Below are 16744 nucleotides of genomic sequence, written 5' to 3'. Positions count from 1 at the left end.
GAGGCTTGGCCGCTGACCTTCGACCACCACCAACCGGAGCAGGCCCGAAAAATCCTTGAAGGCGATCCGGAACCGGCCAACGCCTACCACGGGAATGTCGTTTCCCTGGTAGTCTCTCAGGTGTACGCGGTGGGAGTTGAGTTGCCTCTTGGACACTCTGGGTACCAGTCTTTTGATGGTGCTCCATGACACGATGGACAGGGCAGACCCGGTGTCGATCTCCATGTCACATGGAGCTCCTTCAATGAGCACCGTGACGTTCAGCTTGCGTCGCGTAGGCGAGTCGGTTTGGCCAATTGTGGTTCCAGACGGGCAGTGGCAGTTGGTGAGAGCGAAACAACTTTCCTTGGCAGACTGGAGTGAAGACTTGGACTTGCGAGTCGATGAAGGGGGGGTGTCAGACGGAGCCGATCGGCAGACCTTAGCGATGTGGCCCCTTCTGGAACACTTCCTACAGATGGCGTCTCTGAATCGACACTTGGCACGGGAATGGTTGCCTCCGCAGCCGGCACATTCCGGTTGGCCCTTGGACTTCTGTTGGAACTTCCTGCGCTCCCGCTTTGTCTGGTGCACGTCATCGTCTTCACTGGAGGATGCCTCATCACTGCTGGCCTCTTCATGATGCACCGGAACTGGCTCCCTAGCAAGACGCGGGCTGCTGGACTTGCGGATCTCCTGGGCGGAGCGTTCAGCAGCTTCTGAGGCCACAGCCTCCTCAATGGCTTTCTGTAGCGTGAGGTCTGGCTTGGCTAGGAGACGCCGTTGCAGATGGATGTCCCGGACCCCGCAGACGATTCGATCCATCAGGGCATCGTCTAAGTCTCGGAACTCACAGTGCATTGCAGCCTGTCGCAGGGCGGTGGTGTAGTTGTTGATTGACTCCCCCTCTGCCTGGTTCCGGTGGTAGAACGCATGGCGGGCAGCAATCTTGGACGGCTTTGGTGCATAGTGGTTGCGGAGCTTCTCTTGGATCGTGTCCCATGGTGTTGCCTGGACTGCTTCAGGCGCAACCAATGCTCGGGCCGTCTCAAACACCTCAGGCCCACAGAGGCTGAGGAATAGGCCCCGCTTCCGATCCTTTGATACTGCTGTCAGCTCGTTGGCTTGGAGGTAGCAGTCGAACCGAGCGAGGTAGGAGTCCCATGATTCAGAGGCTGGCGCAAACGGCAGTAGAGGCACAAGTGAAGCCATGATTCCGATGCCGGCGTGAAGGGCGATGGATGGAAGACAGTGCTCTAGCCAGAACAGTCAGCTCTGAATTGGTTCTGCCCAGTGATTTCGCTCAGTGATTCAGCTCAGTTCAGAGGCTGGCCGCATCTGGCTGTGCTCTGATGTCCATCCATCCCATCCTCGTCGCCAGTGTTAAGTTGTGGGTTGACATAGCAGCAGGCACAGCGATTTCTTCAAGTAGCTCTTTATTTTGTAGCTGGAATAGAACTGACTGCAAACAGCTCAGCCGGCCTGCTTTTATAGGCAGCCGGCTGTCAACATTGTAACAACCACAGCCCAGGGTTCCCGCCTAAAATAACTGCTGCGGACCTGAGTGAAAACTATCTACAGACCTGAGTGAAAACTATATACAGTATCCCCCTGTTGGCCCAGGGTGAAACTACACTACATAACATATATGTACTCCTTTTGTTACTAGAGGGTGTAAGGGAAACGATCGTGGTTGTTGCAAGTAGGGAGGATCTGTGGGCGTACTGAATCTAGCTTGAACTACTCGGAGGAGTGAGTGTGGGGGATTTTGCTCCGTGTTTGTTTTCTCTGAGGCGTCTCATCTGCGTTTTGACTGTTCCTCTGGAATTTGCCATTGATTGAAAAGGTTAGCATTTGCGACCACATGGCTGGGAAGGAAGAAAAAAAAGTTCATACCCCAAACCCTGCATGCAGCGTTGTAATTCAAACGTGACTCCCATGCCTGATCAGAGATCCTTATCGGGCCACTAATCAGTTGTCTTGTTCCGTACTCCATTCCCCTAATGACCACATCATTTGGTGTGACAGGAAGCAAGGCCGCTCATTCAGGTCTCATTTAGCACTTCTGAGGTTATGTTAACCAAACCCTCTCGCTGTGAGAAATGTGAAACTGTTAAGGCCTGGGCTGACAGAAGTCTCATGTTGGGAACAGCCTGAATTGCAGCCCGAAAAGGCATGCCGTTGCTACGTTGCTAGAATAGAGGACCAAAGGAGAAAGAGAGAGAGACAGAGAGAGGGGTTGGGAGGGGATAAGAGCACCCCAAAAGTTGGTGCTTTCTGCTTCCCCTATACCCTCTCCTTCTCTGCTCACTTGCAGTAGAGTGGTACCTCGGGTTATATACGCTTCAGGTTACATACACTTCAGGTTACAGACTCCACTAACCCAGAAATAGTGCTTCAGGATGAGAACAGAAATCGTGCTCCGGCGGCGCAGCAGGAGCAGGAGGCCCCATTAGCTAAAGTGGTGCTTCAGGTTAAGAACAGTTTCAGGTTAAGAACGGACCTCCGGAACAAATTAAGTACTTAACCCGAGGTACCACTGTACAGGGATCCTTCTGTCCCTAGGCCGCACGAGAGGTCTTGCTACCATCATCGAAACCGATCTTTCACTTCCCTCACATTATCTGTATTAACATTTTGTGACAGTCCCTTCCCTACTCCACATTTAGATTGTACATCCTATGGCATCACAGCGGCACTTCAGTAAATAAATGGCTGGGGAAGCTAATGTCACATGTGATAAGATCTGGGGTGGGGAGCCTTGTTCCTAGGTGTGAATGGTGCCCCTCCAGGTTTTTCTGTCTGGCCCTGGGGGCTTTCCCTAAGTCACACCCCCTCACCCATGCCTTCCTCGAGCACCTCTGCCTGGCTGAAATGTGTCCTTGAGCTCTGATAATGCCTATTGCTTGTCCGTGTGGAGATGTTGGGGGAGTGGGGGTGCTGCCCCCCCACTTTGGCCTTTGATTCTCTCCCCCCCCCCCACTAGCATGCTGCCCCTGGAAGATTTTCCATGATGAAACTGAGACTAAAAAAGGTTTGGGCTCCAAACTTTAATTGACTTGCTTAGTAGTGTAATTTTTCTTTGATTACTCACTGGGTCCCATTTAATTGGTGGATCTGAGAATAGTGGTCACAAATCAATTTTTTTGGGCTAATATTCACATATAATTAAATGTAACCAATCAATCAGTTTACTAATTGTCTGCCATTTAGTACAGTTTAATCAGCTAAAATTATTTCATGGTTAGAGAGCTGTTGTGTTCCTGCGCTGCAGATTGTGCATGTAAGTTTGGCTGCAACTCAGGTGATGATCTCCACCAGGCAGGTTGCAGGTGGATGTGGCATCCGTACAAAGAAAAGCACAACTCTACACGCATAAAGCTACTGTGTCCGAGGGAAGGATTCTAGTTTTGCCTTCTGCTAGTTCACAGTACACTCAGGGATTTAGGTTTTGTTTTGTTTATTTGGGTTTTTGTTTGTTTGTTTGTTTGTTTATCTTGCCCTCTCCCTACCAGTTGTAGTTCAGATTGGTACAGCCCAGTCTCGGGTTGACCATTTCAGCGAAGATCCTAACCCCATTTACCTGAGAGTAAGCCTCACTGACTTGACTAGTTTTTACTTCTGGATTGCACTGTTAGCAAGCCCTTTCTACTATTCAAAGCCCAGAATAGTCTCTTCATGTGACGCAGCCCAGTACTATCTTGTCTTTATTTCTCACCATCCCCGAAACACAACCAGACTTGGATGTCGGCTCACGTGTTCTCTCCTCCATCCTTCAAATTAATTTTTTGCCTTCCTCCCTCCCACATCCTTAAACTGAAAACAGAAAGATGTTGCATAGCACTTTTACAGCCCTGTTGTTTTAGGGAGGAAGGGAGAGGCACGCCCTAGCCTCGCTTATCCTAGAGCTCAGGCTGCTGAGGTGTTTTCACACTGAGGCTTAAGGCAGTTGCTGCTGCCATCAGCTCTGCAATGTGTGAAATCTACAATTGGCAGAATGACCATTTGCATTACAAATGCTTCTTCTCTCCCACTTTCTCCTATGCATTAGCAAAGGCTGGAAATGCACTTAGAATGTAGAAATAGACACTGAAAGTTCCGTTTTTAAGTAGCATTCCTGTTGTGCACAAGAAGTTCTTTAAATTCTCTCTTTCTGCTTTCCTATTTCCCTCTTTTATGTATCTGTAGGGAAGCCTGGGACAGGGGGATGTGGGTGGTGCTGTGGGTTAAACCACAGAGCCTTGGGCTTGCTGATAAGAAGGTTGGTGGTTCGAATCCCTGTGACGGGGTGAGCTCCCGTTTCTCGGTCCCTGCTCCTGCCAACCTAGCAGTTTAAAAGCATGAAGTGCAAGTAGATAAATAGGTACCGCTCCAGCGGGAAGGTAAATGGCATTTCCGTGCACTGCTCTGGTTTGCCAGAAGTGGCTTAGTCATGCTGGCCACATGACCCAGAAGCTGTACGCCGGCTCCCTCGGCCAATAAAACGAGATGAGCGCCGCAACCCCAGAGTCGGCCACGGCTGGACCTAATGGTCAAGGGTCCATTTACCTTTACCTTTACCCTTTAGGGAAGCCTGAGTCTCCCTTTACTATCCCTCTAGTCCAGAGAGTGAAACCCATTTGCACTAACAAGCTTATACATGTGTAGAGAAGCGTACTCTTGTGTGTATACAAAAAACATCAGGGTGCTTCCAGACAGGTGTTTATTGTGAACTGCTATGTATGGAAGAGGAGTCAAAATGCAAGCCCATATTACCCGTCCCTGCTTAATTCATATTTCCTCTTTCTGGGGGAAAGCCAGAAAGCCCTGTTGCCAACGTCCATTTGCAATAATAAGCTTTCAGCTGGGAGCATCCTCACACACCCTGTGACCCAATCTCCTATAACTCTACACCTTGTGCTATATCGGTCTCCAGGTTCATAGTCGAGGCACTGGGTATTGACATGCACAGCTCCTGCAGCCTAAGACAGAACAGCACATGATCCCTTCCCCCTCAAAAAATGAGGGGCATGGTATCTAAGACTAAGCATGTCATTTTGGCACCTGAGACAGAAAATCCACCAAGTGCCTCTCCCTCAGAGTAAAAATGCAATAAGAATACATGAAACAATTTGCTGCCCTTTCATGACACCCAGAATCTGTTGCCTCAAGCAATTGCCTTACACTACCTAATGGTTGGACCAGGCTGTACCCTATGTTAAAATTCTGCATCAGGCAATCCACATTCTTTCTTGAGAAAAGCTGCATTAAGTCACCCCAGCCATAAGGTTTATAAACCTGTTCTTTCTTTCTTTCTTTTTTCCAAAAAAGCAAACGAAAAAGGAAAGACAGAAACATGAGTTTCTTAGGAAACTGAATTTTGCGCCCGCAATCACATAATGTGCACTTTCTGTGCTTCCACAGAATTGTGGCACGTGCAACACCTTGCCTATTGAAGCCAGTCTTTTTTTCAATCAGGACAACAGTCCTCAACGTGCTACAGTCCCAGCAGTGATTAACCAGGCCCCCTCCCCCTCATCCATGTTGACTAATTTCTGTACTGCGGTTTTGGGACAGGAGTGCTTTGAAGGCCCTCTGCCTTCAGTTTCAAAATGCTGTGTAAAGTGCAAGCAAGCAAATTAAGTAATCTGCCTATGGCCCTTTTTGTGTGTATGTGACTAATTTCAGTGCCAATTCAAATATGCCTGAGGTGAGTTTGAAGCTAAGTTGTCAAAACAAGTTGTCGAAAGGGTTAACTTACAGTGCTGCAAGTTTCATCTATCACGCCTTTGTGGTTAATGCTGTGTTATTTTATTTAAGCACACATTTTATTCATTATGGGAAGCTTCCTCTGGGACAAATTTCAAAGAGGTCATCATTTTATGCTCTCTGGAAAAGCCACAGAGAGACCTTGTGGCCATCTGCTGTTAAAAGAAGGATGCTGGATTAGGGGAAACCTTCGATATTATTCAGAGGGGCTCTTATTCCTTATTTACAGTGGTACCTCGGGATACAGACGCTTCTGGTTACAGACTCCGCTAACCCAGAAATAGTACCTCGGGTTAAGAACTTTGCTTCAGGATGAGAACAGAAATCGTGCAGTGGCAGTGGGAGGCCCTATTAGCTAAAGTGGTACCTCCGGTTAAGAACATTTTCAGGTTAAGAACGGACCTCCAGAACGAATTAAGTTCTTAACCCAAGTTACCACTGTATTTATTTTCATACATTATCCCCGGGGGTGGGGAACCTTTCCAGCTTGGCAGACGAGATATTTATCCCCCCCCACTCCACAGGCCGGCTTTAACAGGTGGGCGGGAGCCACCCATCTGTCAATCACCTGGCATCATGGAATTCAAGGCAGTGTATTTGTGGTTCCCAGGCCATCAGCCATGTAGGCCCTACCCAGATACAGACCTGTGGCGCTCCAGCAAGATGGTGGCCTGTAGACCCTGGGACCCTTATGTTTTCAGCCTTAACACCCTAAATGGGTTCATAGAGACACTGAATTCATGAAGGTGAATCATCTTTTAGGTCAATTTAAAATGTTGTTAGGGATTACCTGAATTTTATTTCATTTTATTTTTTGGTACTATGAATTTTTATTATTACTTCATTTGTTTTGCAAAAAATTAAATGGAAATAATTTTTTTAAAATGCATTTGTAAAAAAGGCCTGCATTCAATCTACAATGTATTTTTGAGTATTTAGGATGCCACAAATTTGTCCTTCCTCTTTTTAAAATAAAAATAAAAATTCTGAGAAATCTTCTAGGTTCGTGTGAGGTTGTGGCCAGTACTATCAGAGCCACCCACTGTTACCCTATGAAGTCTGTGTGACCTAGAACACACCCAGCACTTTCTCCTGTCTACATATTGTGCGGAGAAATGCATTGAGAACAAGCCGCCTCTCATAAAAGGTTGCCTGTTATAACCAGCAGTCTCATTAACGAGCTAGCAATAAGCTTCCAAGAAATAGTGACATGGCTCCAAACTGAAGAGTACACAGTTGGAAAATCTCTGCTCCAGACTGCCGTGGGGTGGAGCCACAAAGCTAGCAGATGGGAGGGAGAGGCGAAGGGCGGAGGGGAGGATGGCGCAGTGCAAATCTTCTGGCAGGAGTGCCAGATTGACTCTGCCAGTGTGTTTGCACTTTGCTGACACCCTGACGCCTCGTCTCTCTCCTGGTAAGCAACGGTGACCCGCCTGCCAGGAAGTTCGCGTAGCGGCTCGGCCCCACCTGGTGAGCCACTTATTCCTGTTGGATACAAGGCCAGATCTATAGACATAATGTAAAGAATATTAGCAGTCCTCTAACTGGACCCTTTACTTCCCATTGGGATGGAGAGAATTAACTCATTGTTGTTGTTCTGTCTTGCTTTATTAACATAACATAGTGACAAAGGGAATTTTTCTGCATTGAAACTTTCCTTGCTGTTTTCTCTTTATAGCATTCTTCAGAGTTTGTGATCCTTGTAAGCCAGTAAGCATTGTTTTGTGTGCTTTTGTTTTTTAAAAGAAAGAAATCACAGATCCGTTGGAATCACTCCTTCCTTGCTTTCAGTTTAAGTCTTTGTCTTCCAAGCCTTCCTTTGGCTTTGCTCTCCTTATATCTTATATATATATATTGATGCCCATGACTCTCACTCTTCCACCATTGCTGCCCTCGGCCACCAGAAGGTGTGATATTTCTGCAGACTGTCCATTCTCTCCTGCTTCCCCTCACAAGGTGCTGCCTCTGTCTTGCCCTTCTTCTGTAAAGCACAATTCTTCCATTAAGCCTTTTGCCGTGAACCTTTTCGTCAACCCCTTTGCACCTCATATCATCCTGAAAACAGCCTAGGCCGCTCTTCAGCTGCATGTTGTTGTTGTTGTTTAGTCGTTTAGTCATGTCCGACTCTTTGTGACCCCATGCACTCCTGTCTTCCACTGCCTCCTGCAGTTTGGTCAAATCCATGCTGGTAGCTTCGAGAACACTGTCCAACCATCTCGTCCTCTGTCGTCCCCTTCTCCTTGTGCCCTCCATCTTTCCCAACATCAGGGCCTTTTCCAGGGAGTCTTCTCTTCTCATGAGGTGGCCAAAGTATTGGAGCCTCAGCTTCAGGATCTGTCCTTCCAGTGAGCACCCAGGGCTGATTTCCTTAAGAATGGATAGGTTTGATCTTCTTGCAGTCTATAGGACTCTCAAGAGTCTCCTCCAGCACCATAATTCAAAAGCATCAATTCTTCGGCGATCAGCCTTCTTTATTGTCCAGCTCTCACTTCCACTTCCATACAGCTGAATAGGAGCCTCTTTTCCATAGTGACGCCCCAGGCAAAGTGGGAGGCTGTGTAAGAATGATGCAGCCACATTGAAAAGGGGGCTCACCGCATGGACCGTTTTGCATACGAACTCTTTCCTTGTCATCCCTCCCTTCTGCTTTGCTGTCACCGCTTTAGATTATAAACTCCTCAAGGCAGAGACTCCCCCCACCACACACACCTTATGTAATAGTATGTGTCATGTACCTCAGTTGCTCTGTATAATTTAATAAATAATGATCACTCCCACTAATAGCAAACTCACTTGCTGAGTGCCAACAGGGTCAGAGGCAGTTTGTTGGGTAGGGTGGAGCTTCTATGTTAGTTTCCCAGCAGATGGGTTGCTGTTGCATCCCAGAGAGAGATAGGGAGTGTGGAAACAGCAGGAAAGTCGGTGCAGTAAAAAACGCACTGGCAAAGCCAATCTGGCACTCCTGCCAGAACGTTTTCACCGCACTGGCCTCCCTCTACTCCCTGCCTCCTGGTAAACAATAGCAACCAGCCTGCTGGGAAGCTAACATAATGGTTCTGCCTCAGCTGGCGAGTTGCTTCTGAACAGGATAGTAACCAAAATAGGGCCACTGAGAAATAAGAGAGAGGACTTTGCATGCTTAGAGGAATCCCAGAGTTTGCAGAAGTACAAAGAATATATTTTTTTTGGGGGGGGACTTTGAAGGCTAAAATAACATCAGCATCCCTAACCCCCCGCCCCCCCAAAAACCCCCCAGTGAGCATGCTCAGTGATCACAGACTGCTAAGTATCTGTTTGGGTGCGCTGGGGAGTAAAAAGTGATGGGGAGGGAGAATTGAATGGTGTCTTGCGGAGAGGTTATGATTGGCTGGAGCACTGAACAGTAGCATTCCACAATAAAGCATTCTGTTTCTAACAGTGCTAATATTAATGATAAACCAAGCATGTTTCAAAGGGTGAAGATGTTGTGGTTCCATCAAAGCACATTTTTTTCTTAGCACATCCATCAAAGGGCTGAACGCTCCCCTTTCGCATTTGCCTTTTCATGTGTTCTGGGCCTGCCTGCAGGTGTCTTGCAAGTCTAACTCAAAATCAAATGGAAAGATGGGCGGGACAAAGTCCCCCTCTGCGTTTCGCAAACTACAAGGTCCAGACTGTTCATTAGCAAGAGGAAATGTACAATCAAGATGTTAATTCCGTTAGGTTGTTTACTCCCCTTTTGTGAGTCTGAGAAATTGCAAGGTTTCAGTGTGTGTGGTGTTTTTGCCCCTTAGCTCTGCTGACCACAGGGGTGAAACAGAGGTTTGAGAACAACAAGAAGAAAACAGCTACTCTACCACAAGTTCCACTCAGCTTTCCTGGCTGAAGTGTTGAGGGCAACTATCTCCTTTCCCCTTCTTTGCTACATCTCTCTCTCCCTCCCTTTCTTTTCATTCTCCCCTCTTTTCAGCCTGATTTTTCTCTGTGTTTTCCCTCATCTAGAAAGCGTGGAGGGAAGGCACATCAAATCCGAGATGGGGACTGAACGGGCCCTTGTGCTGGACCGCTTAGCGAGCAACGTGGCCAAGCGGAAAAGTTCCATGCCTCAGAAATTCATTGGTAAGAGAAAACATGCTTTTATCATGAAATCGCACTGGAATTGTGTTGGTGAGGAACTCGCATGTTTGTTCTGCCTGGGATGATTCGAAAGCTTATGTTGGTGCAGGAATTAGTAGCGTACCTTGTACAGGAAGTTGCGTTCACAACAGATCCCTGATGAAGTGCTCGTTGGTGCCTGTTTGTTCCTCTTCTCCCCGCTTTTATTTCAATGAAGTGGGCAGTTTTACGTGCATTTGCAGGATTCTCCCTGAAAAGACTAGGAAAGCTATTAAGGCTGCTGATTCGAACTCTGGAGACTTCAAGAGAGCATTGGATTGATTTCCAGTGAGATCAGTACTGGTCCAATATATAGCCCAAACCCAGAGAGCTGTGATTCAGGAGGCACATAAACAGTTTGGGGTTGTGCTACTGGTTTGTGTATGAGTACCTATGAAGCAACAGACATAATTCTTACCCTAAGGCAGGATGCAGCCTTTGTTACAGCAGATATTCTTTGCGGAAAGATATTTTAGCTGCCCGATGGCCTGATAACTGATTAATTGATTGACTTTAAAAAAAAATTTGATCGACTTTAACTGTGTTGCATATTTCCAAAATCTCAGTAAGCAGGGAGCAACTTACAATTGCTAGAAGGGAACTTCAGTTTTAATATTTTCTTTTCCATTCCATATTGAAACCACACCTAAGGATCAAATAGGGTTAAGCATAATAAACAATTGTGCCCTTAATTCACAGCCCCTCTAATTAAAATTTACGCTTGCCAATTAAAGATGGCTCCTGCAGATTAGATTACTTTGCTAATTAAACCAGTTTATGATTGAACCCATTTTGTGTCTTTGATTGCACAGATACTATTAATTGGGGCATTTGTGTGTCGGTTGAGGACCCGATATGTTTGTGCCTCGCTGCCTGTACTTGCACATAGGTGCACAAAACAAAAAAGGACATACACATGTATGGTGGCTTTATAGAAGCGGTTTCCTTTAGCTTTTAGCTTTACTGTTTTTGACATATTTTGAATATGAAATACAGAGAACGGTTCTGATAAACTTCTCCCAGTAATTACTTTGCCAAGTTATCCCATGAAAGATTAATATTACTTAGTACTATTGGGCAGTATTTAACTAAGTTTTACCCAGAGCAATCCCATTGAACATTAATTTCAATTTCTGTAGTTCTTCTCTGAGTAAAACATACTTGAATACCATCCATTATTTATAATAAAATATTAGTACGGTTAATATTGGAACTACTGTTGGTATTGCTAGTCTTTATACGGTTGTTGTTTTTAAATACTGATATTTTAATTCTACTAGATATTTTATAATGTTATATTTTTGATATGCTTATCAAAAATTTGCAGAATGAGCTTATGCAGTTTGCAATTTGTAAGAGCAAAAGAAAACACATTTGAAAGACAAGTGGAAAAACTGGAAATCTTCAAATAACAGATTCATTTTGTCTATTAGCATTTACATCTATTCACATATTATCAAAATCTCAGTTTAGGAGCCTTTGAAAGAAATTGATAAAACAGTTTATCAACAAAAACTACCACATTACTGGGCAGGGGGATAGTTAATTTATGAAGCTGTTTAGGATGTGTTGGATTTCTATCATACTGAGATGCAAAATAAATTAATAAACGAGCATGCACTTAACTCCTGTGCTCACTGATTAAAATAGTGTTATTCATGGAGTAATTCACTAAACTTTTAGTTGATTTACTGAATTGAAGGTTGGTTCCCCAGCTTTTCAACCATTCACTTGTAGCTCTGCCTTAAGCAGCTGTCTGATGCTAGCAAGTTACCTTGCATGTTTCCATGCTATTAAAAAAACAACACTTAGCCCACAGCACAGTAAGAGCTTGGAAGGCCATATGTCATGTGTGATTTAGTAGAGATTCCTACATTGGAGGGGGTTAGACTAGATGACTCTTGGAAGGTCCCCTTCAATCTCTATGAGTCTCTAACACTACGCGATAAAAGCAGTACCTTTGGACCCCAAGACGCCCAGTTTTCTTGTCTTCAACCTGTTTTTGTGCATCATTCATTCTCTCTCTCTAAATGAGTTTCAGAATAGAGCAGGGTGTTTTCGTTTCAGGTACAAAACTGTCCGAGGCCAAACACTCGCCTTCTACTTCTTTACCTCAAGCTCAAGTTAAGCATGAACCTACTATAATTTTATTTTATTTTTTTCTAGAATTTTTATTGAGAATTCCATATGCAAAAAAAGAGAGAGACTTAATAGAGGAGCATCTAAATAATACAATTTAAAGTAAAATTCTGTTATGATAATGCTGCTATAATAATATAATAATATCAAGTTATAAACGTCCAAGCAGTATACACAGTTTTACAATATCTTGGACCTTATCAATCCAGTAAAGACACTTAATTTTTCACCCCTCAAAAATATAATCACCTGATTGTCCGCCTTCTCTGGCACTTACCATATTTGTGAGTTTGTCCGTTGTTGTTATTTAATTATATTATTACAGGTATTTGTAAACAATATCCCAAATTTTGATTACCCAATTGTACATGGATGGTGCCTTTGATTTCTTCCAGTTATAACAGATAACTATTCTGCTGGCAGTCAGTAAATGCTGAACCAGTTCAATCTTCCTTTAATACTATGTCTTTAACATAGCCAAATATTTAATGGATTTATATCCCACCTTTTTTTTCCAAGAAGCTCAGAATGGTGTACATGGTTCTCCACCTCCTCATTTCATCTTCACAACAACCCTGCGAGGTATATTAGGCTAAGAGGCAGTGACAGGCCAAGGTCGCCCAGTAAGCTTCACGGGAACAATTATTAAGTCACATGTATCCTCTTATTGGACACGGGTGGCGCTGTGGTCTAAATCACTGAGCCTAGGGCTTGCTGATCAGAAGGTCAGCGGTTCGACTCTCCGTGACAGGGTGAGCTCCCATTTCTTGGTCCCTGCTCCTGCCCATCTAGCAGTTCGAAAGCACGTCAAAGTGCAAGTAGATAAATAGGTACTACTTCGGCGGGAAGGTAAACGACGTTTCCGTGCGCTGCTCTGGTTCACCAGAAGTGGCTTAGTCATGCTGGCCACATGACCCGGAAGCTGTACGCCGGCTCCCTCAGCCAATAAAGCGAGATGAGCACCGCAACCCTGAAGTCGTCCGCGACTGGACCTAACGGTCAGGGGTCCCTTTATCTATCCTATTATTACCTTGATTTCAGTTGCTACATCCTCCCAGAATTTTTAAAATTTGAGACAAGCCCAGAAAATATGCAGCATTCCTGCATTCTCCACTCTGAATCTCCAGTGTCGATCACTAGCAGTATTATATATATGTTTGGGACATGATGATTTTAAATACCAGTGGAGCATAAACTTTTAAAAACTTCATTTAAGAGGTAGCACAGGTTATTGGGGGACTTTTGGCCATATCCACTTCCATGGATCTGTCTGAATTTCTTGTCCATGATCTTGATTCCAACAGTTCAGATAGAAATTTCATTCTAATTCCTGGCTCTGTACCAGTTTGTATATTTAGTGTAAAACCGTTTTTGAGCCTTCCTTCAAAATCAAATTTTATAAGCCGAGATCTCTCTGTTACTGTATTTTTTTATCTAATCTTGCTGCAAATGCCCTGAGACTAACTGCCATCCTCTCTCTCTTAATGTCTTGAATAAAAATAAAGTTGACCTTAATTCCCCAAACCACCCCAGACTCTGCAGAAGCAGAGGGGGAACATTTGTTCACTGTAACCACAGCGTGCTCTCTCTGACATTTACAAACAGGAGTCAGTAGTCACCTGTGTAAAAATGGTGTGTGGGGTTTGCAGCTTTTGGACAAGATCCTTTCCCTACGTTGCGAACCAGCAGCACTACCTGAGCTCAGGTTGTGATTATGAAGGCAGCAGGTGATGCTCACTTGTCACTGGGATTGGTGGGTTTCACAGGGTTTGGGCCCCTTCACTCACCCACCAATCCATGCTTGTTCTCAGAGTTCAGCTGGGAGATTGCTTATATGCAATAACTACTCAGTAGGACCATTGTGTGTTGTGAACAAAGTGATAGAGCAGAGAAAAAACAGGTTCTAACCACTGCTCTGCTATAAAAGCTTGGTACGTTATTTGCTTTGAGCCTGATCTACCTTTCTGTCTTTTGCCGAGGATAAAATGGGTGAAGCCCTGCCTGAGCTCCTTGGAGGAAGGGCAGAATAAAAATGTTCCGTGTCAAAATGAAATGTTGGAATGCACTTTACAGTAGTACCTCGGGTTACATACGCTTCAGGTTACATACGCTTCAGGTTACAGACTCCGCTAACCCAGAAATAGTGCTTCAGGTTAAGAACTTTGCTTCAGGATGAGAACAGAAACCATGCTCCAGCGGCATGGCGGCAGCAGGAGGCCCTATTAGCTAAAGTGGTGCTTCAGGTTAAGAACAGTTTCAGGTTAAGAACGGACCTCTGAAACGAATTAAGTACTTAACCTGAGGTACCACTGTACTGCGGCAGGCTGCAAGTGGGAATCAACCATCTAAGGAAGGTTGTGGATGAATGGCTCTTTTTATTTCTTGACTCATCCACAGCACGGGTTTCCCTCCCAGAAGAGCCAGAGTATAAATATTCTCAGTACATGGAGTAAAAGGTGGAGCAGTGGCAAGAGTTGCAGACAAGTAAGGCAAGGTATCGTGAGAGAACATGTCTGTGGCACAAATTTTAAACGAGCTTAAGTCATTTTCTCTCCCAAAGGAATTCTGGGGGCTGTAGTTTTTTGAGAGGAGGAACAGAAGTCTAACTGAGGAGACACAGACCCCTCACCAAACCAGAATTCTTTGGAGGAAGCCATGACAACTGACATAAAAACAACGTATGTTAATTTTGTAGATATGTCCTTTGAGCTTTTATGACCTGTTAACAGGGCCCTGCTTCACTTGGTTAAGGCACATAAAAAGGTAATGTGTTATGACCCAAACAACAGCCTTGCTGTGTGAGCTAAAGTGATCAGGCCTGAGACACACAACCTGGCATCTTTATTTTCAAGGGAATGCAAGATGTATGACAAAATAGAAGCTTTGTTTCCTACCCAAATTTTACACAGCTAGGGTGCCCTCTCCCTGATGAGAAGGGCATCCCTGTCTCTTCCCTGATAGGAACAGTTATCCCACCAAAATAGACTGATCATATATATATATATATATATGTCAAGGATGGGACGATACTCACACAAAGGATCCTGGCCAGGGATCCTTCTAGCAAGCAAAACTAGGAAAAGGTGAGGCATGGGAGAAGGAGATGCTGCAGAGACCTGTTGCCTCTTGGGGTTTGGCTCGATAGTCTTCTCCGAATTCAAACAGCGAGAAAACTGCTTTTATAGAGACATGGGGTGGAAGGCAAAGTCCTGTTCCCCAGGATCCAGAACGCCACAAGGTTGCAAAAGCAACACTGCCAAAATACAGGTTCTAGGTATCAAAAAATGTCTCAATATTGTCCTCTACACGTGCTGGGAAACACAATCCAATACATAGGCCACAAGTCTCCCCCCATATCAGCTAGCAAAGTCCAAATTGCTTGCACCACAGTTTTGGCTTGATTTTCACACTTCACATCCACCAGCCCCAACCTTGTTTTGCTGCTTCCAGCCTCTGTAAGCAAAAACCGTTCATATACACACAAGCCCAAATAAATATATCCATTCTGCTCTGTGGTTGCGATGCAGTTGCTAAGGCTCCTTATCTTCAAGTTGAAACAAGCTGCTAGTTGAAACTGCAAAGCTTTCATTTATTATGCTAATTTTTTAGTCTATCTGGGTCAAAAGCAGTTAACTTAAAATTGAAGAACAAGACAGAAAAAAATGGGTAAGGCAATGATACATGTTATTAAAGCATTATATGCAATAAAGAATGTGTACATATCATAAGCTTAAATACCTCAAACAACCATTGACTTACAAGGTTGCCAAATATTCTTCTGCTTTATTAAGCTTGCCAACTTACTAAATAATACAACAAATGCATTTTAAACATGACAATTGACACATCAAGCACCACAAGCTTTTATGGACTAGCACTCATGTCATTTTACTTATTTATTTATTTTTTAAAAAATTGTATAGCCCTGTTTCATAAAAAATATATCAACCTGGTTTACAGCAGTAAAACCATTAAAAAGTTTAAAACATCTATTAACCATGGTGAGAGGATGTATTCTTAACTGCCTGCATAGGACTAGTGCAGGGATGTCCAACCAGTAGATTGTGATCTACCAGTAGATCCCTGGCTGATCCTGGTAGATCATGGGATCCTTATCGTGTACAAAAAGTCATGGGGGAAAGGCTAAAAAACTGTGCAATCCTCCCCCAAAAAGCTCAACTCTGGGCACTTCGCGCCTAAAAAAAGCTAAACAATTCTGGGCAATCCACCCACCTCACACACGCTCCTCCTCCCTCCAATGCCAATGGGTAGATCTCTGCCATTTTTTTTCCCATACTGGGAGTAGTTCACAGTCTCTTGGGAGCTGGATATGCCTGGACTAGTGGAATAGAACAGTTGTTTAAAAGTTGGCACAGAAGGTGTTTAAAAGTTGGCACAGAAGGCACCTGCTGAATCTTCATTGGTGAAGTCTTTCACAGGACTGCACTGATGACATTAAAGACTTGGTTTCTTGCTTAAAGAGCTAAAAAGGCCATGAAATCGACACAGAAGTTCTTCCATATTTCTGTGCAAAGATCAAATGCGTATAAGATAGGAACACTGACCTTAATCTATAGTAGTAATTTTGTGACAACACAATCTTCCTGGCAATACTAAAACGAATTAAAAATTTGAAGAGGAGAAGAGATTCTCAGTCTGGATGAAATCTAATTCCCTGATAAATTCTTTTTTAAAAAAACAATCTTTATTAATTTAAATTACACACTTATACAAAGAATTTACA

At 44.3% G+C, this 16744-nt stretch overlaps 1 protein-coding gene across 7 annotated transcripts in view; it reads left to right on the top strand.

The window, feature by feature from the left end:
• IKZF3 (IKAROS family zinc finger 3) overlaps positions 1-16744 on the top strand; it is a 64446-nt gene that overhangs the window by 35783 nt on the left and 11919 nt on the right. For 5 of the 7 annotated variants that reach the window (XM_081886346.1, XM_081886345.1, XM_081886344.1 and 2 more), the window contains one exon: positions 9709-9825. In XM_081886346.1, the coding sequence (XP_081742472.1) occupies positions 9709-9825 (117 nt within the window). The other 2 variants (XM_081886350.1, XM_081886349.1) reach the window with 2 other exon arrangements.

The sequence above is a fragment of the Podarcis melisellensis genome (genome assembly GCF_964234715.1).
Source record: "Podarcis melisellensis genome assembly, chromosome: 13".
Taxonomy (NCBI): domain Eukaryota; kingdom Metazoa; phylum Chordata; class Lepidosauria; order Squamata; family Lacertidae; genus Podarcis; species Podarcis melisellensis.
The sequence above is the reverse complement of the archived record's forward strand: the minus strand, read 5'-3'. Positions and strand labels throughout refer to the sequence as shown.